Source organism: Lepidochelys kempii, chromosome 3 (assembly GCF_965140265.1).
Source record: "Lepidochelys kempii isolate rLepKem1 chromosome 3, rLepKem1.hap2, whole genome shotgun sequence".
Classification (NCBI taxonomy): Eukaryota; Metazoa; Chordata; order Testudines; family Cheloniidae; genus Lepidochelys; species Lepidochelys kempii.
Window position 1 is genome coordinate 86,168,044 of NC_133258.1, and position 26,220 is coordinate 86,194,263.

The 26,220-nt window shown below is 41.4% G+C and overlaps 1 protein-coding gene across 1 annotated transcript in view; it reads right to left on the reverse strand.

The window, feature by feature from the left end:
• Positions 1-26,220, reverse strand: part of LAMA4 (laminin subunit alpha 4) — a 158,121-nt gene that overhangs the window by 20,172 nt on the left and 111,729 nt on the right. Inside the window, exons 22-27 of the mRNA XM_073337097.1 lie at positions 25,525-25,658; positions 23,881-24,052; positions 20,943-21,074; positions 17,820-17,962; positions 10,074-10,212; positions 1,147-1,284 (exon numbers count right to left, since the gene is read on the reverse strand). Of these exons, the coding sequence (XP_073193198.1) occupies positions 1,147-1,284; positions 10,074-10,212; positions 17,820-17,962; positions 20,943-21,074; positions 23,881-24,052; positions 25,525-25,658 (858 nt within the window). The remainder of the gene's footprint in view (positions 1-1,146; positions 1,285-10,073; positions 10,213-17,819; positions 17,963-20,942; positions 21,075-23,880; positions 24,053-25,524; positions 25,659-26,220) is intronic.

Below are 26,220 nucleotides of genomic sequence, written 5' to 3' on the forward strand. Positions count from 1 at the left end.
GTTTAGCAATTTATGGTGTTTACATTCAATTTGTGATTCTGGGTTTCTTTTTTACAGAATATCTGATACTTCAGGCTAGCCACTGTGGTGAGCCCAGCATATTTATGTTCCTTTTCCCCCAATCAGACTGCAAATATGAACTTTGCTTAAGCCCATTTCTTAATTCACAATTGTCTAGAGATATAATTTACTCTGGGAGTGAGGCATTTGGGACTGCAGCCCCAAACAGCAGGAATAATTTATCTATTCCACTGAAACAGGCATCCGTACTATTTGGTTTTTAAGGTTCATACAGTCTGCTCTTGGGAGAAGCTAAGTATCTGAACTCCTATTGGAGAAGAGGGTACTTAACATCTCACAAGATTAGGGTCTTAATCCTTTGAGCCAAAATCAGAAGTGATGGGTAAGAAAGTGTTGGTTAGCCTGGCTGACTGCAAGGGAGTCTTTCTTAGAACTACTTATGCGCACTTATCAACTTGTAAGCGAGTTTAAGCCCCATGCTTCCTTCCATTGCACACTGCAGAGGGAGCAGTTAGAGCAGCTTGGCTGCTCATGACTGCAAGGGGCCTTTTCAGCACTGCTCCTTCTCACCACACAGGCATCCTATGGTGGGGGATGGGATAGGGAGTCTACACCTGCTGGGGATGAAGCCAACTTTTTGGCCGATTTGTGTCACCTGAGGAGGGGTCAGACTATAGCCCCACCAATTTAAACTCAAGGAGTTCTCTACTTCATCTTCCCTTGCATGTGTTTTTCCTGGGGAAGGAAATATTGCCATTATTATTACTATTATTTATACTGTGGTAGGACCTATGTGTTCAAATCAGGATTGCAGCCCTGTTGTGCTAGACACAGCACAATCCGCATTTGTACTGTACGCACTGTGTTGAGAACAGTTATATACAAACGATCAAATCCTGCAATCTTTAGTTAGGCAAAAATCCCATTGATGTCAGTGGGATTTTGCCCAAATAAAACATTGAAGGATTTGGTCCACTGGGTGTAGGATATGAAAATTAGCTCATCAACCGGTATTTCTAAATCGTGGATTATTTTTTGGTTTTAAGAAACGAAGCAGGAAATGATCATGAAATTCTCCATAATGCCAGTATGTTTAAAAAAAAAAAAGAAAAAAAGCATACTCACTCCTTCAGCATAATGGAATAGCAGCCCATTGGGCTGCAAAGTCCGGAAGTTGAAGCCGCCTTCAAACTCATCAAAGAGTGACATTTTTTGGCTGGAGGAAATGTAGCTCTCTCCATTGAAATATGCTCTGCGGGACATCTGCATGCCAAGTTAACAAAGTCACAAGTGTGCTATAGGAAGTATTTTTAACAATAATAAACAACAGAAATAGAAGCCTCCCTTTTTCATCAGATTCAGGTGGGCCAATTTTCATATGAAAAATTCAGACTTGTCCCCTAGGTTTAAACTGATTTAAATGGAGTGGTATGTTGTGAAAACATTAAGAAAGTAAGAACATAAGAGCAGCCACACTGGGTCAGACCAAAGGTCCATCTAGCCCAGCATCCTGTCTTCCAGTAGTAGCCAATGCCAGATGATTCAGAGGGAATGAACAGAACAGGCAATCATTGAGTGATCCATCCCCTGTTGTCCACTCCCAGCTTCTGGAAGTCAGAGGCTACGGACCCTCAGAGCTTGGGGTTGCATCCCTGACCACCTTGGCTAATAGCTATTGAAGGACCTATCCTCCTGTTGGATCATATTAAAGAAGTTCTGTATTAAAATCACAAATGAGTTTGATTCCCCAGAGTTTAAATTCCAGGGTATTACTAATTAAGAGGTCTCTTGGTTTTTGGTACTCTTTCTCTCCCTCTATGTGTGAAACTTGCAAGCTGCTAACTGTGTTAGTACATTCTAAGACAGAGTCTGTTCTCAAAGCAGTTCACAGAGAGACAGACTCAAAGCAATACTCTAACAACAGAAACAACACCCAGAGACTCCCTGCCCTTTTGTTGTATTAACAATTGTGATTAAAATAGAGATAGAGGATGTATGTGGGTGGATGCTTGGTGTGGATAATAACTGAATGATCAGGGAGGTGCCAGCCTAAGAATCCAGTGTCCATCGGCTGAAGAAGGCGTCAAGTGGAAATAACCAGAGGACCCCCCCGGAGGGCAGACTGGAATCCACCCAACAGCCTCAAGAATGGGAGAACCAAAGAACAAGATAACATCTTGGAGCCGTCAGGAATGTGCTATCTGCTGATTGATTCAGCAACAGCATGATGAAGCAATTCCCATAGACTGGCATAGGAAGAAATTCCTATAAAAATAGACTCTAAAAAGTGAGAACTTTGGGGTCTGATTCTGCAAACCAACTTCCAGGAGCATCAGATGAGCATCTGACAAGGCCCTGCTCCCTCCTCATGTCCAGGCCACCTGGCCAGTGACTTGGCATGAGCAACTCTAAGGCTGGTAACTATGATAACAACCTTGCAGAACCTGTATGTGTGTGGAAAGAAAAGGAGTACTTGTGGCACCTTAGAGACTAACCAATTGTGTGTTTGTATGAATGAATGTGTGAATAAATATGAGATTGAATGGAATGTTATAGCTATAACTAACTGCTTACTATGATTCTTTCTGTATTTACAATAAATGTGGTATTTTGCCTTTTCCCTTTAATAAGATCCTGCTGGTTTTTATTTTATTGGTACAACACTCCATGAACTTAGCAAATTTTTTTTAACCTCGTTATAGTTTTGGCTTTCACAACATCCCCAGGCCACAAGTTCCACAGACTGACTGTGCGTTGTTTGAAGAAGTACTTCCTTTCTTTCCCTTTTTTTTTAAAAAAAAAACCTGCTGCCTGTTAATTTCATTGGCTGAAATCAACCCCATCCGTTGTTTGAACGAGTAAATAACACTTCCTTATTCACTTTCTCTAAGCCATTCATTATTCTATAGACTTTTATCATATTGTCCCTTAGTCATCTCTTTTCCAAGCTCAAAAGTCCCAGTTTTTTTAATCTCTCTTCATACAGAAGCTGTTCCATATCTTAGTCATTTTTGTTGCCCTGTCCTGTAACTTTTCCAATTCTAATATATCTTTTTTTGAGATGGGGGCAACGAGAACTGCATACAGTATTCCAGGTGTGGCTGTACCATGGATTTATATAGCGGCATTATGATATTTACTGTCTTATTAGCTGTCCCTTTCCTATTGGTTTCGAACATTCTCTTCGATTTTTTTTTTAAACTATGTAAGTCAAATTGTTCTCTATTTCTTTAGAGACTACGGGCCTCATTCAAAGCCCACTGAACTCAGGGGAAGTAAAGGTCCTAAACTGAATGAATCCCTGAATAAACACAGAAAGAAAAGGAGGACTTGTGGCACCTTAGAGACTAACAAATTTATTTGAGCATAAGCTTTAGTGAGCTACAGCTCACTTCATCGGGTGCTGTTAGGATATAGATATTCAGGCCTGTCTGTAAAGGCCTATACTCTAAGAATTTAGGTGTATTCTTATCACTTGGCTAGTGATAGAGGTATAAAAGAAAGAATCAAAACCACTGTCTGCCGGTGTAAGGGCCTTCTCTTACTGTGACAGTTTGTGGCCCTGTGCTTAGGCTCAGGCCTTTGGCTAAGCAGCAGAGGCCGCCATAAGCTGGGAAGCGAACGGTCACATCCTCGCATTCCAAACTAGTCACATTGAAATAAGGTGCTATTGGGCTGTTAGGCACTATCAGGACAGGATTGTATTCCTATCACCTCCAGAGAAAGGGAAGTGCCTAGAAAATGTAAAAGGAAACTTAGTTTGATAGCATCCTGTCTGGCAAGAACTCACTTATCAATAGCTGGGATGTGAAATCCTCACTTCTGTATTGTTTTGTCATTATAGTTCCCACTTTGCTGTTGTTTGTCTGTATAATCTCTGTCTGGTTCTGTGATTGTTCCTGTCTGCTGTATAATTAATTTTGCTGGGTGTAAACTAATTGAGGTGGTGGGATATAATTGGTTACATAATCATGTTACAATATGTTAGGATTGGTTAGTTAAATTTCAGGAAAATGATTGGTTAAGGTATAGCTAAGCAGAACTCAAGTTTTACTATATAATCTGTAGTCAATGAGGAAGTGATGGGGTGGGGGTGGGGGTGGGGGTGTGAGAGTGAGATGGGAATGGGGGTAAGAAAATTGGAATCATGTTTTGCTAAAGGGGGAGATGGGAACAGGGAATGGGGGTAAGAAAATTGGAATCATGTTTTGCTAAAGGGGGAGATGGGAACAGGGAATGGGAGTAAGGAAGTTGGAATCATGTTTGGCTAAGGGCAGGAATGGGAAGAGGGACACAGGTGTAAGGCTTTGTGGTGTCAGAGCTGGGAAGGAGGATACTAAGGAAGGAAACTGGAATCATGCTTGCTGGAAGTTCACCCCAATAAACATCGAATTGTTTGCACCTTTGGACTTCGGGTATTGTTGCTCTCTGTTCATGCGAGAAGGACCAGGGAAGTAAGTGGGTGAAGGAATAAGCCCCCTAACATCTTGGTGCCGTGACTTGGATGCATCGCATTGGATAGGTGAGTGGCAGCCTGTAAGTCCCCCTCCCCAACAGTCCGCGCAGCTGCTTGGAGGGGGTATCGCGAACTCTCGTGATGGTAGTTGCGGGTTCTGGCAAGCCAGGGTAAAGGATTTTTTGGATAAATGGATAAGGGAGGACCAGGGCCCATACCAGGTACAGGGGTCAACCTGGGATAAGATTAAAAAGGAAATGAGGAAGTGTTAGGGGACCCAGAGGTATGGGGGGTGGCTGAGGAGCCCACCCTCCTTGGTATATGGGTAGGGGAAGAAGGTCCCTGCCCATGGGGACTGAATGCCTCCCAGGGAAAAGAGGCACTTCAGTCTGCTTGAGAGGTTTGAAGTAAGGGCAGCATTATGGGAAGCTGCCAGTAATCTTTCAAGTTTGGTGCTGCTTCAGCAAGGGCTGCTGAAGGGTTGTAAATTAGTTAGGGATAGTGAAAGATGATTTGGCACAAAAGGGTTTAAGGTCAAAAGCAGAGTTAACAGACCACCTTTAGAGACTGGATCTGAGACTTGGTCCTGGGGGAGTGGAGGAAAAAAAAAATAAAATAAAAGTTTCAAAGTGCAACCTGCCTTTCCACACTCTTTTGTTTTTCTGAAGTTTTAATGGAGGGTACTTTGGATACTTATGTGAGATGTCAAGAAGGAAGTTTTTGTTTAATGATAAAACCCAGTTATATAAATGTAACTGTATGTGCAACTCTGTGCAGTCACATTGGATGGAAGCTTGGTAATTAAATTATCCAAGGGGGTCAGGTAGAGTGGCTACTATCACCACTATGCTTCTGTCCACAGAAGCCTTTATAGCTATTCTGAGGGAAAATGGGCCCTTTTCCCACAGAAATGGTCTATAGGGGACTGCTGCAGGCAGAGAGAGAATCTGAGCAAAATTATTTGACTATTGGGTAATGTAATCAAAATCACTAAAGGATGGAAGAGGTTTCTTTTGGAACTTAACTTGGCTGCCCCTAGTTGTGTCTAGTTGTACAAGATGGAAGTGTAATCGGGGTACAGTTGTGTAAAAAGAGTAATTACAGTGCAAGGGATGTTAGGCAAAACAGAATTTTGTGTGTGTGTGTGCACAGGTAAAAGAAAAGAAAAGGGGAGGAATGATGGGAACACTGAGCCTTGGGATTGCTCTGGGGGATCAGATTGTTGCTTTGGTGGGTTCTGCATGAAAACTCTGTAGGCATGGGGGAGGCAGTTATACCTTGTGTAAAACTAATTTGGCTAATATGATGTTATGGAGGTTAAACTATATGGAAGGAATTTGCATTTTCCCAGGACATGTGCAGTGTATATTGGAAAAGGAGTAAAAGAAATGCAAATAAAACATGGTACTTCATTAAAATCCTAATAGGGCTCCAAAAGGAGCCACAATAGGTTGTGCTTTCTTTTTCAGATCGCTGTGTTTTGGAGCAGGAGATGAAAGTGGAAAGTAATCAGAACTCTGGTGGAAGTAAAATGCTTCCCTTTTAAGACAGTGTCTGAGCTGCTAACAGCTTTGGATCCAAAAGCAAGCTAGTAAGCCTCTGTGTGTAAATGCAAATTACCTAGCTGATGGGCACAAAGGAGCTGCAAATAATGAATACATCCAGTCAGCAAACAAGCTACTAGAAGACTCAGATTATGGCCCTTCAGGAAAGGGAGGTGAAAAAAACAAGTCAAGCCTGAAAATAAGGGGGACAGGTTAACCTTAAGGGGTGTGTGTGTGTGTGTGTACAGTACTAAAATCTGAAGCTGTGTCTCAGCTATTACCTGAGAATAAACTTAAAGCTTGGTACAGCAGAGAAACTATTGCAAACTTGGTCTGTTGTACAAGAGGGGAAACTGAGGTACACCATCTCATGAATTTCATAAATGACCAGTGAGTGAGGTAATTCACTAGCCTGACTATAGAACAAAATAAGGACAGTCTGGAGGTAATTCTTCTGTTTTTTCCTGCAAGTAGCAAGGACATTTGTAAAAGAAAGTGGTATTATTATTAAGCAATAATCTGTCCCCACCAGGGGGGTGGAAATTGTTTCTTTTGTTTTTCAGATACTCTACAAGCAAGCTGGTGCCAGCGGGAAAAATAACCCAGAATACCATGAATCTATGTTTTGTGTTGTTTGTCTGTGGTGTTTGTCTTGTTGCTAGCATTGTTGTGTTTTAATGAACAGAAAACCTCATGATGTGGGTGGGGGATGGCTTCTAAAGGCTGGCCTTGGGGGGGAAGATGTGTATGGGAATGCAAATTCTCAACTAGGAGGCCAGCACCTGTGTAATAGCTACCGTGATACCTGGAAATGGAATGGCAACTAAGGTGGCCCCCACAAGCCCTATGGAAATAATGAGAAGGGGAGGAGCTCACTGGAAATCAATGGGTGTGTGTGTAAAATAGTGTAAATTAATAGAAGATGTTTGGATGTGCCCCTCTCCTATGACTATAGAGGAGCAGGATCAATGGCCTATGCAAGGGGTGGACAATTGGGTGTACTGTGTATAAGGTGTTTTGCTGGGAATGTACATATTACTGGGGGCACAATTACACCAGCCCATAACCAAACTACACCCATCTACATGCTGCTATATGGACTTTGGTGCACAAATGGATCTGTGAATCTTATTGCTGTGAATAAGCCAGGGCTTACTGCCTGATTCCATACCAAGTGGTCAAGCTGGTTTGGACAATATCCCATTTCTCTGTGAACATTCAATGGACTTGTGATATGGACAAAAGCATACAAAACTTGAAGGAGCAGCTTGTTGCAACTGCCAGCAACTGGACACAAGATCGTGACCCCATCGAAGGAGGAGAGGCAGTATTTTGGGGGTGTCTCGGATGTTGGACCATACTGCAGTGGTCAGGACTCGGTGTTGCTGTGGATTTTGTATTGTTAACTGTACTTGTGTTACGTTGCATAGGGAGATAACCTATTAGGAATGTAATAAGCCCTCCAAACCCTGCAGTGTACTAGACAACCCGGACCCAACCTTCTCAGGCCCACTCTAATGGGAAGTCTGGAACACTAATTGGAATAGGTGTGGTATGCCCGTATGAGAGAAGGTGCAGGGCACAATACTACACAAGGGGCAGTGGGACAAATGGAATATCGACACCTTCCACCTTGATGCCTGGCCCTATCAGGAAATGTGTCGCCATATGTCCTATGCTTTTCCAGGGATACCTGGGCAGGAGGATCCCAAAAAGAAAAAGAAAAAAAAAGGGGTGGAGTGTTAGGATATAGATATTCAGGCCTGTCTGTAAAGGCCTATACTCTAAGAATTTAGGTGTATTCTTATCACTTGGCTAGTGATAGAGGTATAAAAGAAAGAATCAAAACCACTGTCTGCCGGTGTAAGGGCCTTCTCTTACTGTGACAGTTTGTGGCCCTGTGCTTAGGCTCAGGCCTTTGGCTAAGCAGCAGAGGCCGCCATAAGCTGGGAAGCGAACGGTCACATCCTCGCATTCCAAACTAGTCACATTGAAATAAGGTGCTATTGGGCTGTTAGGCACTATCAGGACAGGATTGTATTCCTATCACCTCCAGAGAAAGGGAAGTGCCTAGAAAATGTAAAAGGAAACTTAGTTTGATAGCATCCTGTCTGGCAAGAACTCACTTATCAATAGCTGGGATGTGAAATCCTCACTTCTGTATTGTTTTGTCATTATAGTTCCCACTTTGCTGTTGTTTGTCTGTATAATCTCTGTCTGGTTCTGTGATTGTTCCTGTCTGCTGTATAATTAATTTTGCTGGGTGTAAACTAATTGAGGTGGTGGGATATAATTGGTTACATAATCATGTTACAATATGTTAGGATTGGTTAGTTAAATTTCAGGAAAATGATTGGTTAAGGTATAGCTAAGCAGAACTCAAGTTTTACTATATAATCTGTAGTCAATGAGGAAGTGATGGGGTGGGGGTGGGGGTGGGGGTGTGAGAGTGAGATGGGAATGGGGGTAAGAAAATTGGAATCATGTTTTGCTAAAGGGGGAGATGGGAACAGGGAATGGGGGTAAGAAAATTGGAATCATGTTTTGCTAAAGGGGGAAATGGGAACAGGGAATTGGAGTAAGGAAGTTGGAATCATGTTTGGCTAAGGGCAGGAATGGGAACAGGGACACAGGTGTAAGGCTTTGTGGTGTCAGAGCTGGGAAGGAGGATACTAAGGAAGGAAACTGGAATCATGCTTGCTGGAAGTTCACCCCAATAAACATCGAATTGTTTGCACCTTTGGACTTCGGGTATTGTTGCTCTCTGTTCATGCGAGAAGGACCAGGGAAGTAAGTGGGTGAAGGAATAAGCCCCCTAACAGGTGCATGAAGTGAGCTTGTAGCTCATGAAAGCTTATGCTCAAATAAATTTGTTAGCCTCTAAGGTGCCACAAATCCTCCTTTTCTTTTTGCGGATACAGACTAACATGGCTGCTACTCTGAAACCTGAATAAACACAGGGATTTCCCCCCTTGCCTACATTCCCTGCCCCATGAAGACTCTGTATCAATGTTTCTCAGTGAAAATATGAAAATAAATACTGACAAGAGTATGTTACAAAGCTATAGGTTCCCCCCTACTTAGTTGATATCCACTCGAATTCTGTAATGAGTTCTACAAACACAGATTTCTGCTCTGGCACGAAGTCCTACTGATTTCAATGGGGCTTTGCATGGGTGCAGATATACACTTGAAGGATCATGTACATTATCTAGATTTACCAGGTTTCTATTATATTGAACAGAATGATTCACGATGGAGGGTCATTTGTACTAATGCCATCCCATTAAGTTTGATGGGGTTGTAGTTGTATTGGTGACAGCAAGGGGAAAACTGACCCAGAGGTTCCAAGGACAATTTTTTCTTCTTTGGGGTTTTCATATGGACCTCTGAGTGGTTTTCTGACCAGAAAATGCTTTGACATTTTTGTCTGTTCATATTGGTTGTAATGCACAAATTGAAATGGCTGCCATGTGGCATCATACATTTCAAACTTGGTTGCCACTCTGCTTACTGAAACAATCCAACAATAAGAAGAAAAGCCACAGAGAGGAAAAGTCTCTTTATCCACAATGCCCTTTGATTTTTCTCCATGAACAGGATCAGCCTAGAAATATTTGTCCATCTGTCAATACTCCTGGGGAAGTAGTACCATAGATGGGTTAGCATTCTGTTGTTTTTCACATTTGCCTTCTGTACTCCTCTTCTGTTAAGCACTCCCTTTCTAAGAATATTCTCTTTACTTCAGAAAACAAAAATGGAATAAAGTGGGACTATCTGCCCTCAGAATACAGTACATTACGTATTATAGACTGAATCCTGACATCACAACTTTTGAAATATCAGACAAAACACGATTATTTTGTACTGCAATTCAGCATAAAAGTTAGGAATCATTTCAGTATGCAATTAAAAAAAATCAAAATCAATGAGTTAAGTATAGTTTCTGGGTTGCAGATTTCTCCTTCCCATTATTTGGAATTAATGTCAAGTTGATGGTCAGATCCACAACCAAAAGTTTGCCACGGCTTCATGCATGGTGCTATACTTACAAGTGACTCTTCTGGACAGCCATAACTGATTCCCAGGGTTCCTGACTCCTCTAACAAGTTGAAATCCTTCTTTTGAAACTGGAAACCCTTCATGCAGCCCTTAAAGCCAGTATTTACTGTGAGGTGTGGGCTAACATTGCTGGAAAACAGTGTCAAACAGACTGCAATTAGGTAACCCTAATTCTCACAAAAGTACTTTTCCCCCTTTTTCCCCTGTCATAGCATTCAGAAAACTTGAAAAACACAAACCTCTTGCCCCAGTCAATCCCAATCCCAGCTTTTTATGTACAGCAACTATTTCCCCATGTTTTATATTCTGAAAGGTCAAAATACATCAACACTTACAAATGTTAAGGAGGGAAATTGGTGAGTATGCTGAAGAAATCATGTGGAGAAATCTTGAGAAGTTTAAAATAGCAACTGAAATTAAAATGTGGTATGATTTCTATTTTTAAGAAGAAAAATATGGGTTTTGACTTTTGTCTTATGAACAAATCTATGAAAGTTATGTTTCAGTTTTTCCTCTATGAACTGCCCCAATAGGCAATTCCAGTCTCATTTCAGGAAACAGACAGGACTTAACTGGCAAAACAAATAATACCAACAGAGGTAATGGATTTGGGACCAAATTCAGATCTCACTTACACCCATGAATCTTTAATTAAATGGTTTCAAGGTGGTAAATGAGAGCAGAATATAGCCTTCAGTAATCCTTTTAATGTCAGGTTTGAGATTGCTAGCACAGCAATCTGTAGTGACTACTCTTTCTCAGACATTTTTCTGTTGTGCTCATCATAATAGTATCTGAGCACCTAACATCATTGAGTTTATCCTCATAACACCCTTTGGAGGTAGAAAAGTATTATCATCCCGATTTGACAGATGGGTAGCTGAGGCACAAGAAAAGTGAGGTGACTTGCTGAGGGTTCCATAGAAAGTTTCTGTAGTGGAGCCAAGAAATGAAACAGGATCTCTCTAGTCCCAGGCCAGTGCCTTAATCACCTTATTGACAGGTTTCAGAGTAACAGCCGTGTTAGTCTGTATTCGCAAAAAGAAAAGGAGGACTTGTGGCACCTTAGAGACTAACCAATTTATTAGAGCATAAGCTTTCGTGAGCTACAGCTCACTTCTTCAGATGCATATCGTGGAAACTGCAGCAGGCTTTATATATACACAGAGAATATGAAACAATACCTATTCCCACCCCACTGTCCTGCTGGTAATAGCTTATCTAAAGTGATTTCCAGCACAAATCCAGGTTTTCTCACCCTCCACCCCCCCACACAAATTCACTCTCCTGCTGGTGATAGCCCATCCAAAGTGATAACTCTTTACACAATGTGCATGACAATTAAGCTGGGCTATTTCCTGCATAAATCCAGGTTCTCACATCCCCCCCACCCCCATACACACACAAACTCACTCTCCTGCTGGTAATAGCTCATCCAAACTGACCACTCTTCAAGTTAAAATCCAAGTTAAACCAGAACATCTGGGGGGGGGGGGGTAGGAAAAAACAAGAGGAAACAGGCTACCTTGCATAATGACTTAGCCACTCCAAGTCTCTATTTAAGCCTAAATTAATAGTATCCAATTTGCAAATGAATTCCAATTCAGCAGTTTCTCGCTGGAGTCTGGATTTGAAGTTTTTTTGTTTTAAGATAGCGACCTTCATGTCTGTGATCGCGTGACCAGAGAGATTGAAGTGTTCTCCGACTGGTTTATGAATGTTATAATTCTTGACATCTGATTTGTGTCCATTTATTCTTTTACGTAGAGACTGTCCAGTTTGACCAATGTACATGGCAGAGGGGCATTGCTGGCACATGATGGCATATATCACATTGGTGGATGTGCAGGTGAACGAGCCTCTGATAGTGTGGCTGATGTTATTAGGCCCTGTGATGGTGTCCCCTGAATAGATATGTGGGCACAGTTGGCAACGGGCTTTGTTGCAAGGATAAGTTCCTGGGTTAGTGGTTCTGTTGTGTGGTATGTGGTTGTTGGTGAGTATTTGCTTCAGGTTGCGGGGCTGTCTGTAGGCAAGGACTGGCCTGTCTCCCAAGATTTGTGAGAGTGTTGGGTCATCCTTTAGGATAGGTTGTAGATCCTTAATAATGCGTTGGAGGGGTTTTAGTTGGGGGCTGAAGGTGACGGCTAGTGGCGTTCTGTTATTTTCTTTGTTAGGCCTGTCCTGTAGTAGGTAACTTCTGGGAACTCTTCTGGCTCTATCAATCTGTTTCTTTACTTCTGCAGGTGGGTATTGTAGTTGTAAGAAAGCTTGACAGAGATCTTGTAGGTGTTTGTCTCTGTCTGAGGGGTTGGAGCAAATGCGGTTGTATCGCAGAGCTTGGCTGTAGACGATGGATCGTGTGGTGTGGTCAGGGTGAAAGCTGGAGGCATGCAGGTAGGAATAGCGGTCAGTAGGTTTCCGGTATAGGGTGGTGTTTATGTGACCATTGTTTATTAGCACTGTAGTGTCCAGGAAGTGGATCTCTTGTGTGGACTGGACCAGGCTGAGGTTGGTGGTGGGATGGAAATTGTTGAAATCATGGTGGAATTCCTCAAGGGCTTCTTTTCCATGGGTCCAGATGATGAAGATGTCATCAATATAGCGCAAGTAGAGTAGGGGCTTTAGGGGACGAGAGCTGAGGAAGCGTTGTTCTAAATCAGCCATAAAAATGTTGGCATACTGTGGGGCCATGCGGGTACCCATAGCAGTGCCGCTGATCTGAAGGTATACATTGTCCCCAAATGTGAAGTAGTTATGGGTAAGGACAAAGTCACAAAGTTCAGCCACCAGGTTAGCCGTGACATTATCGGGGATAGTGTTCTTGACGGCTTGTAGTCCATCTTTGTGTGGAATGTTGGTGTAGAGGGCTTCTGAACAGAACCACTAACCCAGGAACTTATCCTTGCAACAAAGCCCGTTGCCAACTGTGCCCACATATCTATTCAGGGGACACCATCACAGGGCCTAATAACATCAGCCACACTATCAGAGGCTCGTTCACCTGCACATCCACCAATGTGATATATGCCATCATGTGCCAGCAATGCCCCTCTGCCATGTACATTGGTCAAACTGGACAGTCTCTACGTAAAAGAATAAATGGACACAAATCAGATGTCAAGAATTATAACATTCATAAACCAGTCGGAGAACACTTCAATCTCTCTGGTCACGCGATCACAGACATGAAGGTCGCTATCTTAAAACAAAAAAACTTCAAATCCAGACTCCAGCGAGAAACTGCTGAATTGGAATTCATTTGCAAATTGGATACTATTAATTTAGGCTTAAATAGAGACTTGGAGTGGCTAAGTCATTATGCAAGGTAGCCTGTTTCCTCTTGTTTTTTCCTACCCCCCCCCCCCCCAGATGTTCTGGTTTAACTTGGATTTTAACTTGAAGAGTGGTCAGTTTGGATGAGCTATTACCAGCAGGAGAGTGAGTTTGTGTGTGTATGGGGGTGGGGGGGATGTGAGAACCTAGATTTATGCAGGAAATAGCCCAGCTTAATTGTCATGCACATTGTGTAAAGAGTTATCACTTTGGATGGGCTATCACCAGCAGGAGAGTGAATTTGTGTGGGGGGGTGGAGGGTGAGAAAACCTGGATTTGTGCTGGAAATCACTTTAGATAAGCTATTACCAGCAGGACAGTGGGGTGGGAATAGGTATTGTTTCATATTCTCTGTGTATATATAAAGCCTGCTGCAGTTTCCACGATATGCATCTGAAGAAGTGAGCTGTAGCTCACGAAAGCTTATGCTCTAATAAATTGGTTAGTCTCTAAGGTGCCACAAGTCCTCCTTTTCTTTTTGCGAATCACCTTATTGTTTCTCTCTTTATCTGTGGATAAAGGTAGAACTTCAGTTGGCATTTGCACAAAGATGTTAGAAGATACTCAGTTACTGGCACATAATGGTGCTATTTCAGAATTACCCCCATCAACTTCCACAGGGGTAAATTAAACACTGACTGTGCTAATAAACCTCAAATGATCTGGGAGATTCAGCCTAGCTGAAGTCTGGATGATTATCAGCAATTATTTGTATGTTCTAAACAATAAGCACAAAGTGCCTCATCTAATCCGCATTGAAGTCAGGGGAAAACTCCCATTCTCTTCTGTGGGACTTGGATCAAGTCCTAATAAATAGGTTAAGGGGCTGACCCTTCCTCATGTGGGTAATCCCTTTGGTTTGTTACTTCAAATAGCTACTTAACTAGTTAAATATCCCTAACTGGGGGAAAAAAATGGTGTGAGGGAAAAAATACATGAATGGGATTCCAAATTCGTTCATTTGAAGACAAGAAAAATGATAGAGGAAAAGGCTACTGGAGTGAGTGAAAATATACTGCCTTGGAGGAAAACCAGATTACTTCCTAAGTCTATTAGCTAGTTGCAAAGTAACAAATTCAGTAAAATGTAAATCTCCTCAGGAAAATCAAGTAGATGTTGATGGAAGATGAATGGAAGATAAAGATTTAATTCAGATTTTGGTTAGGATCGTTGGTGAATATTTTCCAGGAACAAAGGAATTTCCATATCAATCAGAGCAGTGTTCTATCTAGTCTGCTATCCTGCTTCGGACAGTGGCTAGTAGTGGAAGGTATCAGAATCCTCATAGTGGGAAATTCTGGAGTTACCTGCCTGTAGAGCGTTTCTTCCTAGCCATCGTCACAGTGATCAGTTTATTCCTTGAATTATGATGGTTTATATTTATTGGGCCAGATTCTCAGATGATGTAAATCAGTGTAGATCAACTGACTTCAATGGAGCTATATCAATTTACACCACCTCAGAATTTGGTCCATTATATTTTTATCTTATATAATGTAACTGTGGATGTTTTCATTCTCTGTATAAATATCTAATTTTTAGGACTGTCAATTAATCACAGTTAACTCAAGTGATTAACTCAAAACAAATTAACTAGATTAAAAGAATTAGTCACAATTAATTGCAATTTTAATCACACTGTTAAACTATAATAGAATACACATTTAAATGTATGATAAATATTTGTGGATGTTTTTCTACATTTTCAAATTGATTTCAATTATAATGCAGAATACAAAGTGTACAGTGCTCACTTTATATCATTATTAATTACAAATATTTGCACTGTAAAAAGATAAACAAAAGAAATAGTATTTTTAAATTCACCTCATACAAATGGTGTTGTGCGATCTCTTTGTCGTGAAAGTGAAACTTACAAATGTACAACTATTTTTTTCCGCATACATGCACTTAAAAACAAAACAATGTAAAACTTTAGAGCCTATAAGTCCACTCAGTCCTACTTCTTGGTTAGCCTATAGCTAAGACAAGCAAGTTTGTTTACATTTATGGGAGACAATGCTGCCCATTTCTTATTTACAATGTCACCTGAAAGTGAGAACAGGTGTTCACATGGCACGGTTATAGCTGGTGTTACAAGGTATTTATGTACCAGATATGCTAAATATTTGTATGCCCCTTCATGCTTCGACTTGTACATTGCAAGTTTATTTTTTTGTTTGTCTTTTCTTTCTTTTTTACAGTGGAAATATTTGTATGTCGAAAAACATCAAAAATATTCATAATAAATTTACATTGGCATTCTAGTATTGTTTAATAGTGTGATTAAAACTGCAGTTAATCATGATTTTTTTAATCTTGCAATTAATCACAATTACTTTTGTTTGACAGCCCTACTATTTTTTTTTTTAAGTATGGCTAGGCTCTTGGCTTCAATGATATTATTTGGCAATGAGTTACACAGGTTAATTACTCATTTTGCACAACTGTATTTCATCAGTTTTAAAGTCGTTACCTTTCAGTTTTGTTTGATGTGCTATGTTATCTTGCTATGTTATGAGAAAAGGCAAAGAAATGTCCAATATACCTTCTCTATACCATTCATTATTTTATATTACACACATGACCTACGTTAAAAAACATTAATAAGTTTGCAAAGTGAAGCACTTAAAAAGTAGTAAATGCCAGACTTAATGTTGCCCATGCAACCTTAATTCAGCCCCTTTGTGTGTATGCATTATGAGAGAATCTTTAATTAGTATTTTTTTCCGCAGGATTCTCCCTCACTCGATGCACAGAATGGATTTTGCTCACTGAATGAGCAGCTATTTATTTTTATTTATTTATTTTTCATTTTCTCCTCATTGTTCAGAGTCTGGCCCCAGCCATTTACTACACACTATTCATACCATGCACTGAATATAGAATTATTAATTTTCTCATGGACTGTTCTATGGTGTTCATCGCTATAGTATGAGTGTTTCATAAATCTTAATTAATTTTATTTTACAACACCCCTGTGAGGTGATGGATAGTATTATCCCTATTTTACAGCTGTAGAACTGAGACACAGAAAGATTAAGGATGAAAATATCTGCTAATTTTGGCCACCCGAGTGAGATGAGTAGGATCTGATTTTTCAGAGTGTTTAGCCTCGTGTAGGACTTCATTTATTCAGCGCACAGCTCCCATTGACATCAGTTACAGCTGCACGTCAGCTGCACTTCTGCAAGTCAGAATTCAGGGTCCCAAATCAGGCACGCAGAAAATGGGGAACACAAAATTAATGACCACCGGTGATAAGTTTGGTTTAAATGACTTGCCCAGCTTCACATGGCAATTCTGTGGCAGAGGCAGGGATCAAATCCAATTCTCCAGGGCAGCATTCAACTGCCTTAGCCATAAAGACCATAAAGTTGCACATCTTCCAACTTCTGCAACAAATGAGGCAGGGGTCCTACAGACAACAGTCTCCTTTATAACACAGCCCTGATTAATCCTCAGAGCAGGTCCATCCTGTTCACTGAATGAGGCAGGGGTCCTGTACTTAACCTCATTCTAGCAAAAGGCTGAACCATTTTTCTGCAATTTTTCAAAAAGTGTTCAATCTGAGGTGGAGACACAGCATGGAAATTTTTTACCCCACACGATTAAAGTCTGGCAAAGTTATAGGCAACTGAAAACAAATCTTACAATGGGAAGTGTAATAATGCAGTAGCAGCTCTGCCACCATTTCAGAGTACTACTTTATGCATCTAACAAAATCTTCTGGCTGATCCTAAAATAGGAGCAGAGAGTGTTCATGGTCCTACTCCTGCTCATTTTAGGAAGTAGGACCTGTACTCCCTAATGGGACTATGCTTGGACTTTGTCCAGTGGCTTGAGGGGAAAGAGAAGGATCCCTGGGATCTCTCCTCAAAACCTTTGCACATCAGTACAGGGACAGCTACATTTGAGCCCAAGGATAAATAGAGACTGATTTGAACTAAGGTTTATAGTGGAAAAAATCCCTTTATCTGAAAATATGATTGAGAGTGAGATATGATATCTGTGTTCATAAGCTAAAGGCATTTTGCTCAAAGAAGAATGCTTGTTGAAAAGAAGGGGGATTAGCTTTTCCTATGTACATATATGTATATATATTTGTTTTCATACACTCTTTAAACATTTATTTTTGTCTCAGCTGTACTGCAGTTTCTGTTATCCTCTGTGGAGACTCTTCTAGATCACATGACTAATTTCAGCCAGCAGCAGAGCTACAGCCATCTTGGATCAATGTACAGATGCCAAGTTCTTTATACATGGAGCTCTGAGCAAAATTAAAATGGAATCTTAGAAGCTGTTTTTGCTGAAGGAGCAAAGGTGGTAAAACACACCTTCTTGCAAACCATTGTGCGACAATCAGATAAGTACTGATGGAACCTGGACTGTCAACAAACCTGGACTTCAAGATCTCGGAAGGAGCACCTCCTATGTAGATATCAGTGAATGGCATTGCTTTCTTTTCATTTTCCACACTTTTTATATGTCGTCTGTCCACCACCAAGATCATCTTCTTAGAATTGTGATATATAACAGAAATCTGAAAGGAGAAATGAACAGTTCAACTCCAAATGTCCAAAAATATTGTCTTTTAGAAGTTATCATGCTGGGTTTGCCAAATTGGCATTTTTAATAAAAGGGAGTCTATAATTATTGTCTATTGTACTTTTTAAAATTAACAATTATTCTAATTAGTCAAAAAGAGGCTTGTGAATCAGTGGGGAGCTGACAAGAATGACTAGTAGTGAGTTCATTTCAATATAATGGTTTCTCTAATGGCCAAAAACAAACAGAAGCCTTCTTTCATTTGCTTGTAAAAAATAATCACAGGCCAAATTCTATACTGGTGTAAATGGAGCACTTCCATTGACTTCAGTAGAGAATTTGGATATGTCTTTAAATCTGATTTTATTGTTGAAACTTAGGGCTTAGTTCTGCTGACACTTACACAAGTTAAATACCACTGTAACTCCACTGATATCAATAAACAGACTCCTAATTTGCACCATGTAAGTGAGAGAAGAATCATGCCCTTATGGTTCAGATTTATTACTGTCATTGTCACAGCTATGATGGCTTGAAGCAAATTCTCTGGTACCCCTAATGCAGGTTGCTGAATGCCTAAATAAGTGTCTATAGATCCAACACCAATACTGAATTTCATTTGAGTAATTTCTTTTGTACTGAAATGGGAGTCCAACACTTTGTAATACAGTAGCTGCTAAAACTGACTGAGTTAAAATAGTGATTTGTGGTTGTAGAGAACCATATTTATGAAGTGCTTTCCTCTGGATATATAGTGTAACAAAGTTCCTCCTCCACGTTGGTGGGTCTTACGCTTATTGGTGGATTTACTCACCTTGGAGCTTCACGGCAGCCCTCCGCTTGGCCGTTTTTCTGAACCCACAGTTCAGGTCGACTCCTCCTGTGTCTGACCAGGAGTTGGGAGGTTTGGGGGGAACCTGGGCCCGCCCTCTACTCCGGGTTCCAGCCCAGGGCCCTGTGGAATGCAGCTGTCTAGAGTGCCTTCTGGAACAGCTGTGCGACAGCTACAACTCCCTGGGCTACTTCCCCATGACCTCCTCCCAACACCTTCTTTATTCTCACCATAGGATCTTCCTCCTGGAGTCTTTGCCCGAGAGGTTTTCCGTGAGAACTCTCCGGGCTGCCGGTCTTCTACCAGGACCTCCTCCAGACCTGGAAACTGTTTTCAATGACCAGGTCCGTGGCGGCCACCGTGGGAGCAGATCTCCTCGCGGAGCCCTTGCTACACAACCCCCAGCTCCGTGTGCAGGCGGCGGAGTCCTGCTCGGTGCGCCAGAGTTTGGTCCTGGCAGAAGTCACGAGAGTCGCAGACCTCCTGGACTACGACCGGGGAGACTGGCTGGATCCCCTGACACTCGCTCGGCGCATGGGGCTCTCCAGACCTCATACCCCCCGGTGCATACTTCAGGAGGTGAAGGCCGCCTTGACGCCCGCTGCTCAGGCTTATCTCAACCGAGCCCTGTGCGAGGGCGCACCCCGCCCACCCTCTACCCCAGGCCCGCCGGACCTTTCAATTGGGCCCCTACCCTGTAGATCCCAACAAACCCCTCACCCTTTCACTGTGAGCCAGCTGCATGAACTGCAGCCAGTTAGTTTCCAAATCGCGCCACGGAAATATCTATACACACTCACGCTTCACATCCTTCACGTCCACACCCTGGTGTTCCGCCCCGATACAAAGTGGTGGGACGTCCTGCCACCTTTGGAGGGTGAGCAGTCCCAGTGGGCCAGCCTGTATTCCACTTTGGTCCCAAGGCCCGTCGGGGACATTAGTTGGCGGCTCCTTCACGGAGCTGTGAGCACGGGCGTGTTTTTGACGCGGTTCACCCCCATCCTGGATATTTGCCCTTTTTGCAACGTGAGGGAAACCCTGGCATACGTATATTTAGAGTGTGCCAGGCTGCAGTCCCTTTTCCAGCTCCTCACAAACATTTTATTATGCTTTTGGCTACACTTTTCCCCTCACCTTTTTATCTACACACTCCCCATCCGTGGCCCCACAAAATCGTGAGATCTCCTGGTTAACCTCCTCCTAGCCCTAGCTAAAACAGCCATTTATAAAACCAGAGAGGGGAAGTTGGCTAATGAAGCGTTCTGTGATTGTAGGACCATTTTCCAATCCTCAGTACATTCACGTATCCGGGCGGAGTTCCTCTGGGCGGCGTCCACCGACTCCCTTGACGCCTTCGAGGAACGGTGGGTACTGTCCGAGGTTCTCTGCTCGGTGACCCCGTCCGGTTCCCTCCGTCTGCCCCTTTGATTGAGGGGAAGAGCGAGAGACCCCAGCCCCAGCCGTTGCCACTGTGGATACCATCATCACTGTCACCTAGGAGGGGTCTTATCACACGTGGTGTACGTCTCCTCCACCCCCAAACCGCCCACGCCGCAGCCGTGCCCATCTTGTCGGGCACTCTCAGGAGAGGAATAATCTGTGACACTGGGCGTGGCACTAGGTAACTCGAGGGGGTGGAAGACCATGAGTGTTGAGGAAGCCCCCCCGCTCTAGGCCACCAGGTAACTCAGGAGGGTGGAAGACCACGAGTGTCGAGGAAGCCCCCCTGCTCTGGGCCCAGGCTAGCCTGAACACTTCTCCCTCCTGAAGGCTGCTGTGTTATACCTTGTGTTTGCTTTTGTTTTGTTGCATAGTTTTGCTTTATCCTTTTTGGTGATTCTTTGTAAGTGTTACACAAATAAAATTCTTTTCTGCTTTAAAAAAAAAAATTACTCTCCTGTAGCCATCTGGTCCGACCCTGTCACAATAGTTTTATTCTGACTTTTAATACTTTTTAGTATTAGTATATTTTTTTCTGCCCGGTGTTGCTTGCCACTTCATAGCAAAACTGACACATTTGGTATTATATAAAATCTGACCCATCATCTTTTGGTTCTTTAATTATAAGAGAAGCAACCTAGCATTATGCTTTATTATTCTTGGTGTGGCTACCTAAATAAAAATACTTTCACATCAGTATTACCTCATGGAATTTTGCATCATTTATTTGAGCCTTCTTCATCGAATCTTCAAGAAGCATGGGGGTGGTGCTGAAGCCAAAGTCATAGCGCAGATACAGGAATCCATTCTGCATCACTAGACTGAAGAACATACTCTGTACAAAACAAACCGCATTAAAGGAAAGTATATAGACATCATTCTTATGCAAGCAATATAGAGATGGATATATTATATGATTCAAGATGGTTGAACTATTAATTATGAAAAATTTATTCACTGAAAATGGTGTTTTACCTATTTGCAAAATTATCATAATTTTCCTGGATTTTTTTATTAATAAATTGTTTGATAAACAGTATTGATTTGGAATTTTGGTGAACTACTGTTTGAAACATATACTTATTCAGTATTCTGAATTAGGTTTTCAGGCTGTGCCATTGGTCACCTATGCCACATGCTATGGACTCTATTCTATGGTTGGATAACCAAAACTTTATAGTGACAAGGTGGGTGAGGTAATATCTTTTACTGGACGAACTTCTGTTGGTGAGAGAGACAAGCTTTTGAGCTTACACAGAGTAAACTTGAAAGCTTGTTTCTCTCCCCAACAGAAGTTGATCCAGTAAAAGATATTACTTCACCCACCTTGCCTCTCTAATGTCCTGGGATCAACACAGCAACACCAACACTGCATACAAAACTTCATAAGCAGAGCAGCACTCAGCTAAATCATTAAGGTAGTGAATTTTTCAGGGGAACAAATGGGGAGCACTTAAAGGAGAGAGAAATACCATGGCACAGGAGGACCAAGAAATCAAGTTGAATTCAAGTTCTGTGGCATAGAATTAGTTTGGTAAACCATCTAAACATGTAAGGGAGTAAAATGGATCAATTTACAGCTGCTGGGGATCTGGCCAGATGTTTGTTTTTATATTTTTCTAACATTAATATGACAGTCTCTAATGGAGACAAAAGAGCGTTAAACCTCAGAAAACACTACAAAAGGAACAGGCCAAACTTGTAAATAAAGTAAAAAGAATCTTATTTTTGCATATTTATGAGCTGTCCACATAGAACATAACAGTGGTAGCTGGTTTTGTACAATCCAACCAAAAATGTCCATCAACAGAACTGGTCTTCAACAGCTTATGTCCAATATGACTGTAGTTTCCATCACAGAGTACAAAATTATAAAGTACAATTGAGACACAATTTTTGGAATTTCTGCTCAGAAGAAACCAATTATTGATCTACTACAGAAGAGTTTTTGGGTAGCAACTGCTGCTTAAAGCAGAGCTGAGGTTACTGGTGGTTTTCAGATGCTGTAGAGCAATCTGCACTACAGAAATCTCTTCTATAAGTATCCCTGGCGGAAAACATTGCCAAGTAAGTGTTTTCATTAAAATGGAATTAATTCATTGCAGTGAAGTCTGTGCACATACTGTATCAACATACATTTTTACATCCTTATGAGCCAATATTGGCATACGGGGTGGAATCTTCCATTTCCTTCTGTCATTTGCTGCTGCTTGCAACTGTTCTATGGTATTGAGATAACCTGTTCTACCCTGCCGGTGAAGGGTTCTTGTTAGGGTTTCTCTTGGGTGCCCTTGTTTCCTGACACTGTCTGGTTTCCACTTGACAGCTTCATGGGTGTCTGTGTGTTGGAATCCGGAGTACATGTTCCAGATATGTCCAGCACTTCCTTCTGATTCTAGTGGAAACGAGCTGCTGGTTGGTGATTTCTCAGACCTCTTCGTTGTGACGAAGTCTTTCCAACCAATACCCAGTATCTTTTGTAGGCACTTACTTGGAAAGCATCTACTTTTCTAACTAACATTTTGGTAGATCTCCAGCTTTCACAGCCATCTATTAGCACTGAAATGTTGTTTGAATTAAAATGCATCTGTTTTGTTCTGGTGCTGTGTTTCTTTGATTTCCATACGATGTTGCATTTAGTAAATGTTGTGGATGCCTTTCTATCCTTGATGTCACTTCTTTCTTGAGGTCTCTATTAGCCGATATGGTTCTGTTCAGGCAGGTGAACTGTTCTACTTTCTTGATATTTTTGCCATATCTACACAATAAATTATTTTCTTTTGCTTCATTAAAATTATTTTAACCCAGACTGGGCTTGCAAGTTTGAGGAAGAGATGCCTCAAGACACAAGTCTGAGTTTATATTCAAAATTTTGTAAAGCCCTAAAGATGTTTGGATGTGGGTTTTTTGTTCAGACCATTCTAGAGGTAGGGGACAATCTTAAACTTCTGAAAATTTGGGGGTGCTTGGATTCACCATTTTGGTTTAGGATAGTCTCTAATTCCAAGTTACAACAATAACTAACTATATTGGTTCAATGAAAACTATTATCTTATCCACCTTGTCTAGTGGTTTGAGCATTGGCCTGCTAAACCCAGGGTTGTGAGTTCAATCCTTGAGGAGGCCATTTAGGGATCTGGGGCAAAAATTGGGGATTGGTCCTGCTTTGAGTAGGGAGTTAGACTAGATAACCTCCTGAGGTTCCTCCCAACCCTGATATTCTATTGCACTGTATTAACAGAGTTCAGCCATCTATCTACCAGGGGACAAATGTATAGAACTTCATGTCAACTACTATATAGTAACATCTGATAGCACGGACAGTGCATTCATGTTTAAATAAAAGTAAAAATACTGGGTGTGATTATCTTCTCACTTTAAGTGGTTTCATGCTACCCTAACTCCACTGAAGTGCTCATTATGCCACTGTGGGAGCAGAATTAGGGCCAATGAGAGTAAATCAGAGAATACTAGGAGCTTTGTACCCAGTACTTCAGGTTTCTCATGATATGTGAGCAGAAGGGAATTTTCTCTTCCAAAATGAAATATAAATCATCCACGTTGGGGGTATTGCATAGTAACTGTGCAGAATAGGCACAAGAGAAACAGGGGACAGTGTGAGAACAGAATTTTATACTCACTCCATTAATCATCAGGAAAATAAGCCCGTTGTCTATTGGTGTTCGAACTTCTATGTCAAAACGAGTCACCTGGCTGAATCTTCCTCTTCTCTCAATGTTCCTCACCAAACCATAGCCAGAGCCATCAAAGAAATAGCTCACAGCTCTGCTCTGAGTGAAGGCCAGCTTATTCCTAGCACGGAAAAAAAACACAGAAACAAGCAAGAATTAGAACCCATCTTAGAGCATTCTTAGCATTATGACCCTGCATTAAAGATCCAGGGAGTTGTTAACATTTGGGTGTCAGAGTTTATAACACTTTCTTGGAATAGTCATCCTGAACTTTTATTTATCCCTGGGAGGGACGGAGACTTTAAGTCTCTGATTTTTTTTATTTTTACACTGGTGTCTGAGAATTTTCCCTGAAAAATTATTTAGGGCTGTGATAGTGTATCAGTCTCCCTTATCATAAGGTCATGTGTTGGTTTTGTGGTACAGAGTCATAGATATGTATGTGTGGAAGGGATGCTGAGAAGTCATCTTACCCAGCCTCTGCACTGATACAGGACCAAATAAACCTTGACTATCCCTGAAAAATGTTTGTGTAACCTCTTCTTAAAAATTTCCAGTGATGGGGATTCCACAACCTCCCTTGGAAACCTATTCCAGAGTTTAACTATCTTTATAGTTCGGAAGTTTTTCCTAATATCAATCCTAAAACTTCCTTGCTGCTGATTAAGCCAATTACTACTTGTCCTGCCTTCAGTGGACCTGGAGAACAATTGAGCACTGTCCTCTTTATAACAGCCCTTATCATATTTGAAGGTGTTCTGGGGTCCCACCCCTCAGTTTTCTTTTCTCAAGACTAAACATGCCCAGTTTTTTATAGTTATATGTTGGAAACTGGAAAGTTTTGAGGCTCATTCTTGGACAGGTGTTAGGGCCACAAGCCTTCCTGATTATAGGCAGAGGTATTCTTTTTAAGGGTTATCCAACTCCCATAGAAGTCAATGGGAATCCAACATGTACTTTAACTGCAGATGGATTGGATCCTCAATTATGCAAGGAATGTACCCTTCACACACTGTTACAGAGATGTGGCAAATAGGGCTTTTTCACTCACAGTATCTGCTCTCTGTAAGAGAGATTTGGAAAGAAAATCCTATACTTTTGTTGCTCTCTTCAGATTTATTAAAATCTACATTTATTTCCAACAATACTAGAGTTTCTTCCTCTCTGATCATACAGATATACATCAAAATGCAACACAAAACTAGAGTTCCTGACTACCAAATGAAGAAACCTCCCATAAATATTTACAGTAAATGAATTTTACAGTTTCCCTTTAAGTGGAACATTTCTTATTCTTTCTGCAAAGGGCTTAAAAAGAAGAAAAATCTTTACTGAATAGTTCAGGAGCATATGACTAATGGCTCTGTGTCAGAGGAGCAAATAAGCCATTTGTGACAATTTGTGCAGATGGAAAATAACAAAGAAAATGTACAATTGTAGACCAGATCAAGCCAGTTGGTATATTCAGGAAAGGTCAAGTTAATATTATCCTGATATTCTTCTCTAAAATGAAACAAATGAAGTAGCCATTTGGTTCTGCAAACATTGCAGGCTATCAAATAACTTCATTGTAACAACTGAATTTTTCTCTACCTGGCACAAGGTGGCGATACAGTGGTGTTCATATTGTAGATGTGCTTGAAATTGTATAAACTGATTATATCATCATTCAGGGTGGCCAGTTCCAGGCAGCCAATGAAGCCGGGCAGGTTCAAACTGGGAGGGAGCTGTGCAGAGAAGGAAACAAAGGCAAAAGGGTAAAGTCAACATATGTATTTCATTCAGAGATGCCAAATTCATTTGTTCATGAGATCAATTTTGTTTTGAAGCTCTTAGTATTAGGCTATGTCTACACTACGGACCTTACAGCAGCACAGCTGCACTGCTGTAAGGTCTCCTGTGTAGTTACTCTATGCCGGCATAATTAAACCACCTACAATGAACAGCGGTAGCTATTGGCCACACCGTCCACACCGGCACTGTCCACACCGGTGCTTTTGACAGTGAAACTTCTGTTGGGGTGTGTTTTTTCACACCCCTGACCTACAAAAGTTTTGCCAGCAAAAGTGCTAGTGTAGACAAAGCTTTAGAGACAAGATGGCTGAGGTACAATCTTATATTGGACCAACTTCTGTTTATGAGAGAGACAAGCTTTTGATCATACACAGAGTTTTTCTTCAGGTCTGGGAAACCTACTCAGAGTGTCACAGCTAAATACAAGGTGGACAGATTGTTTAGCATAAGTAGTTAACACATATTTCAAGGGACCATTCCAGGTAAAGTGGCCTG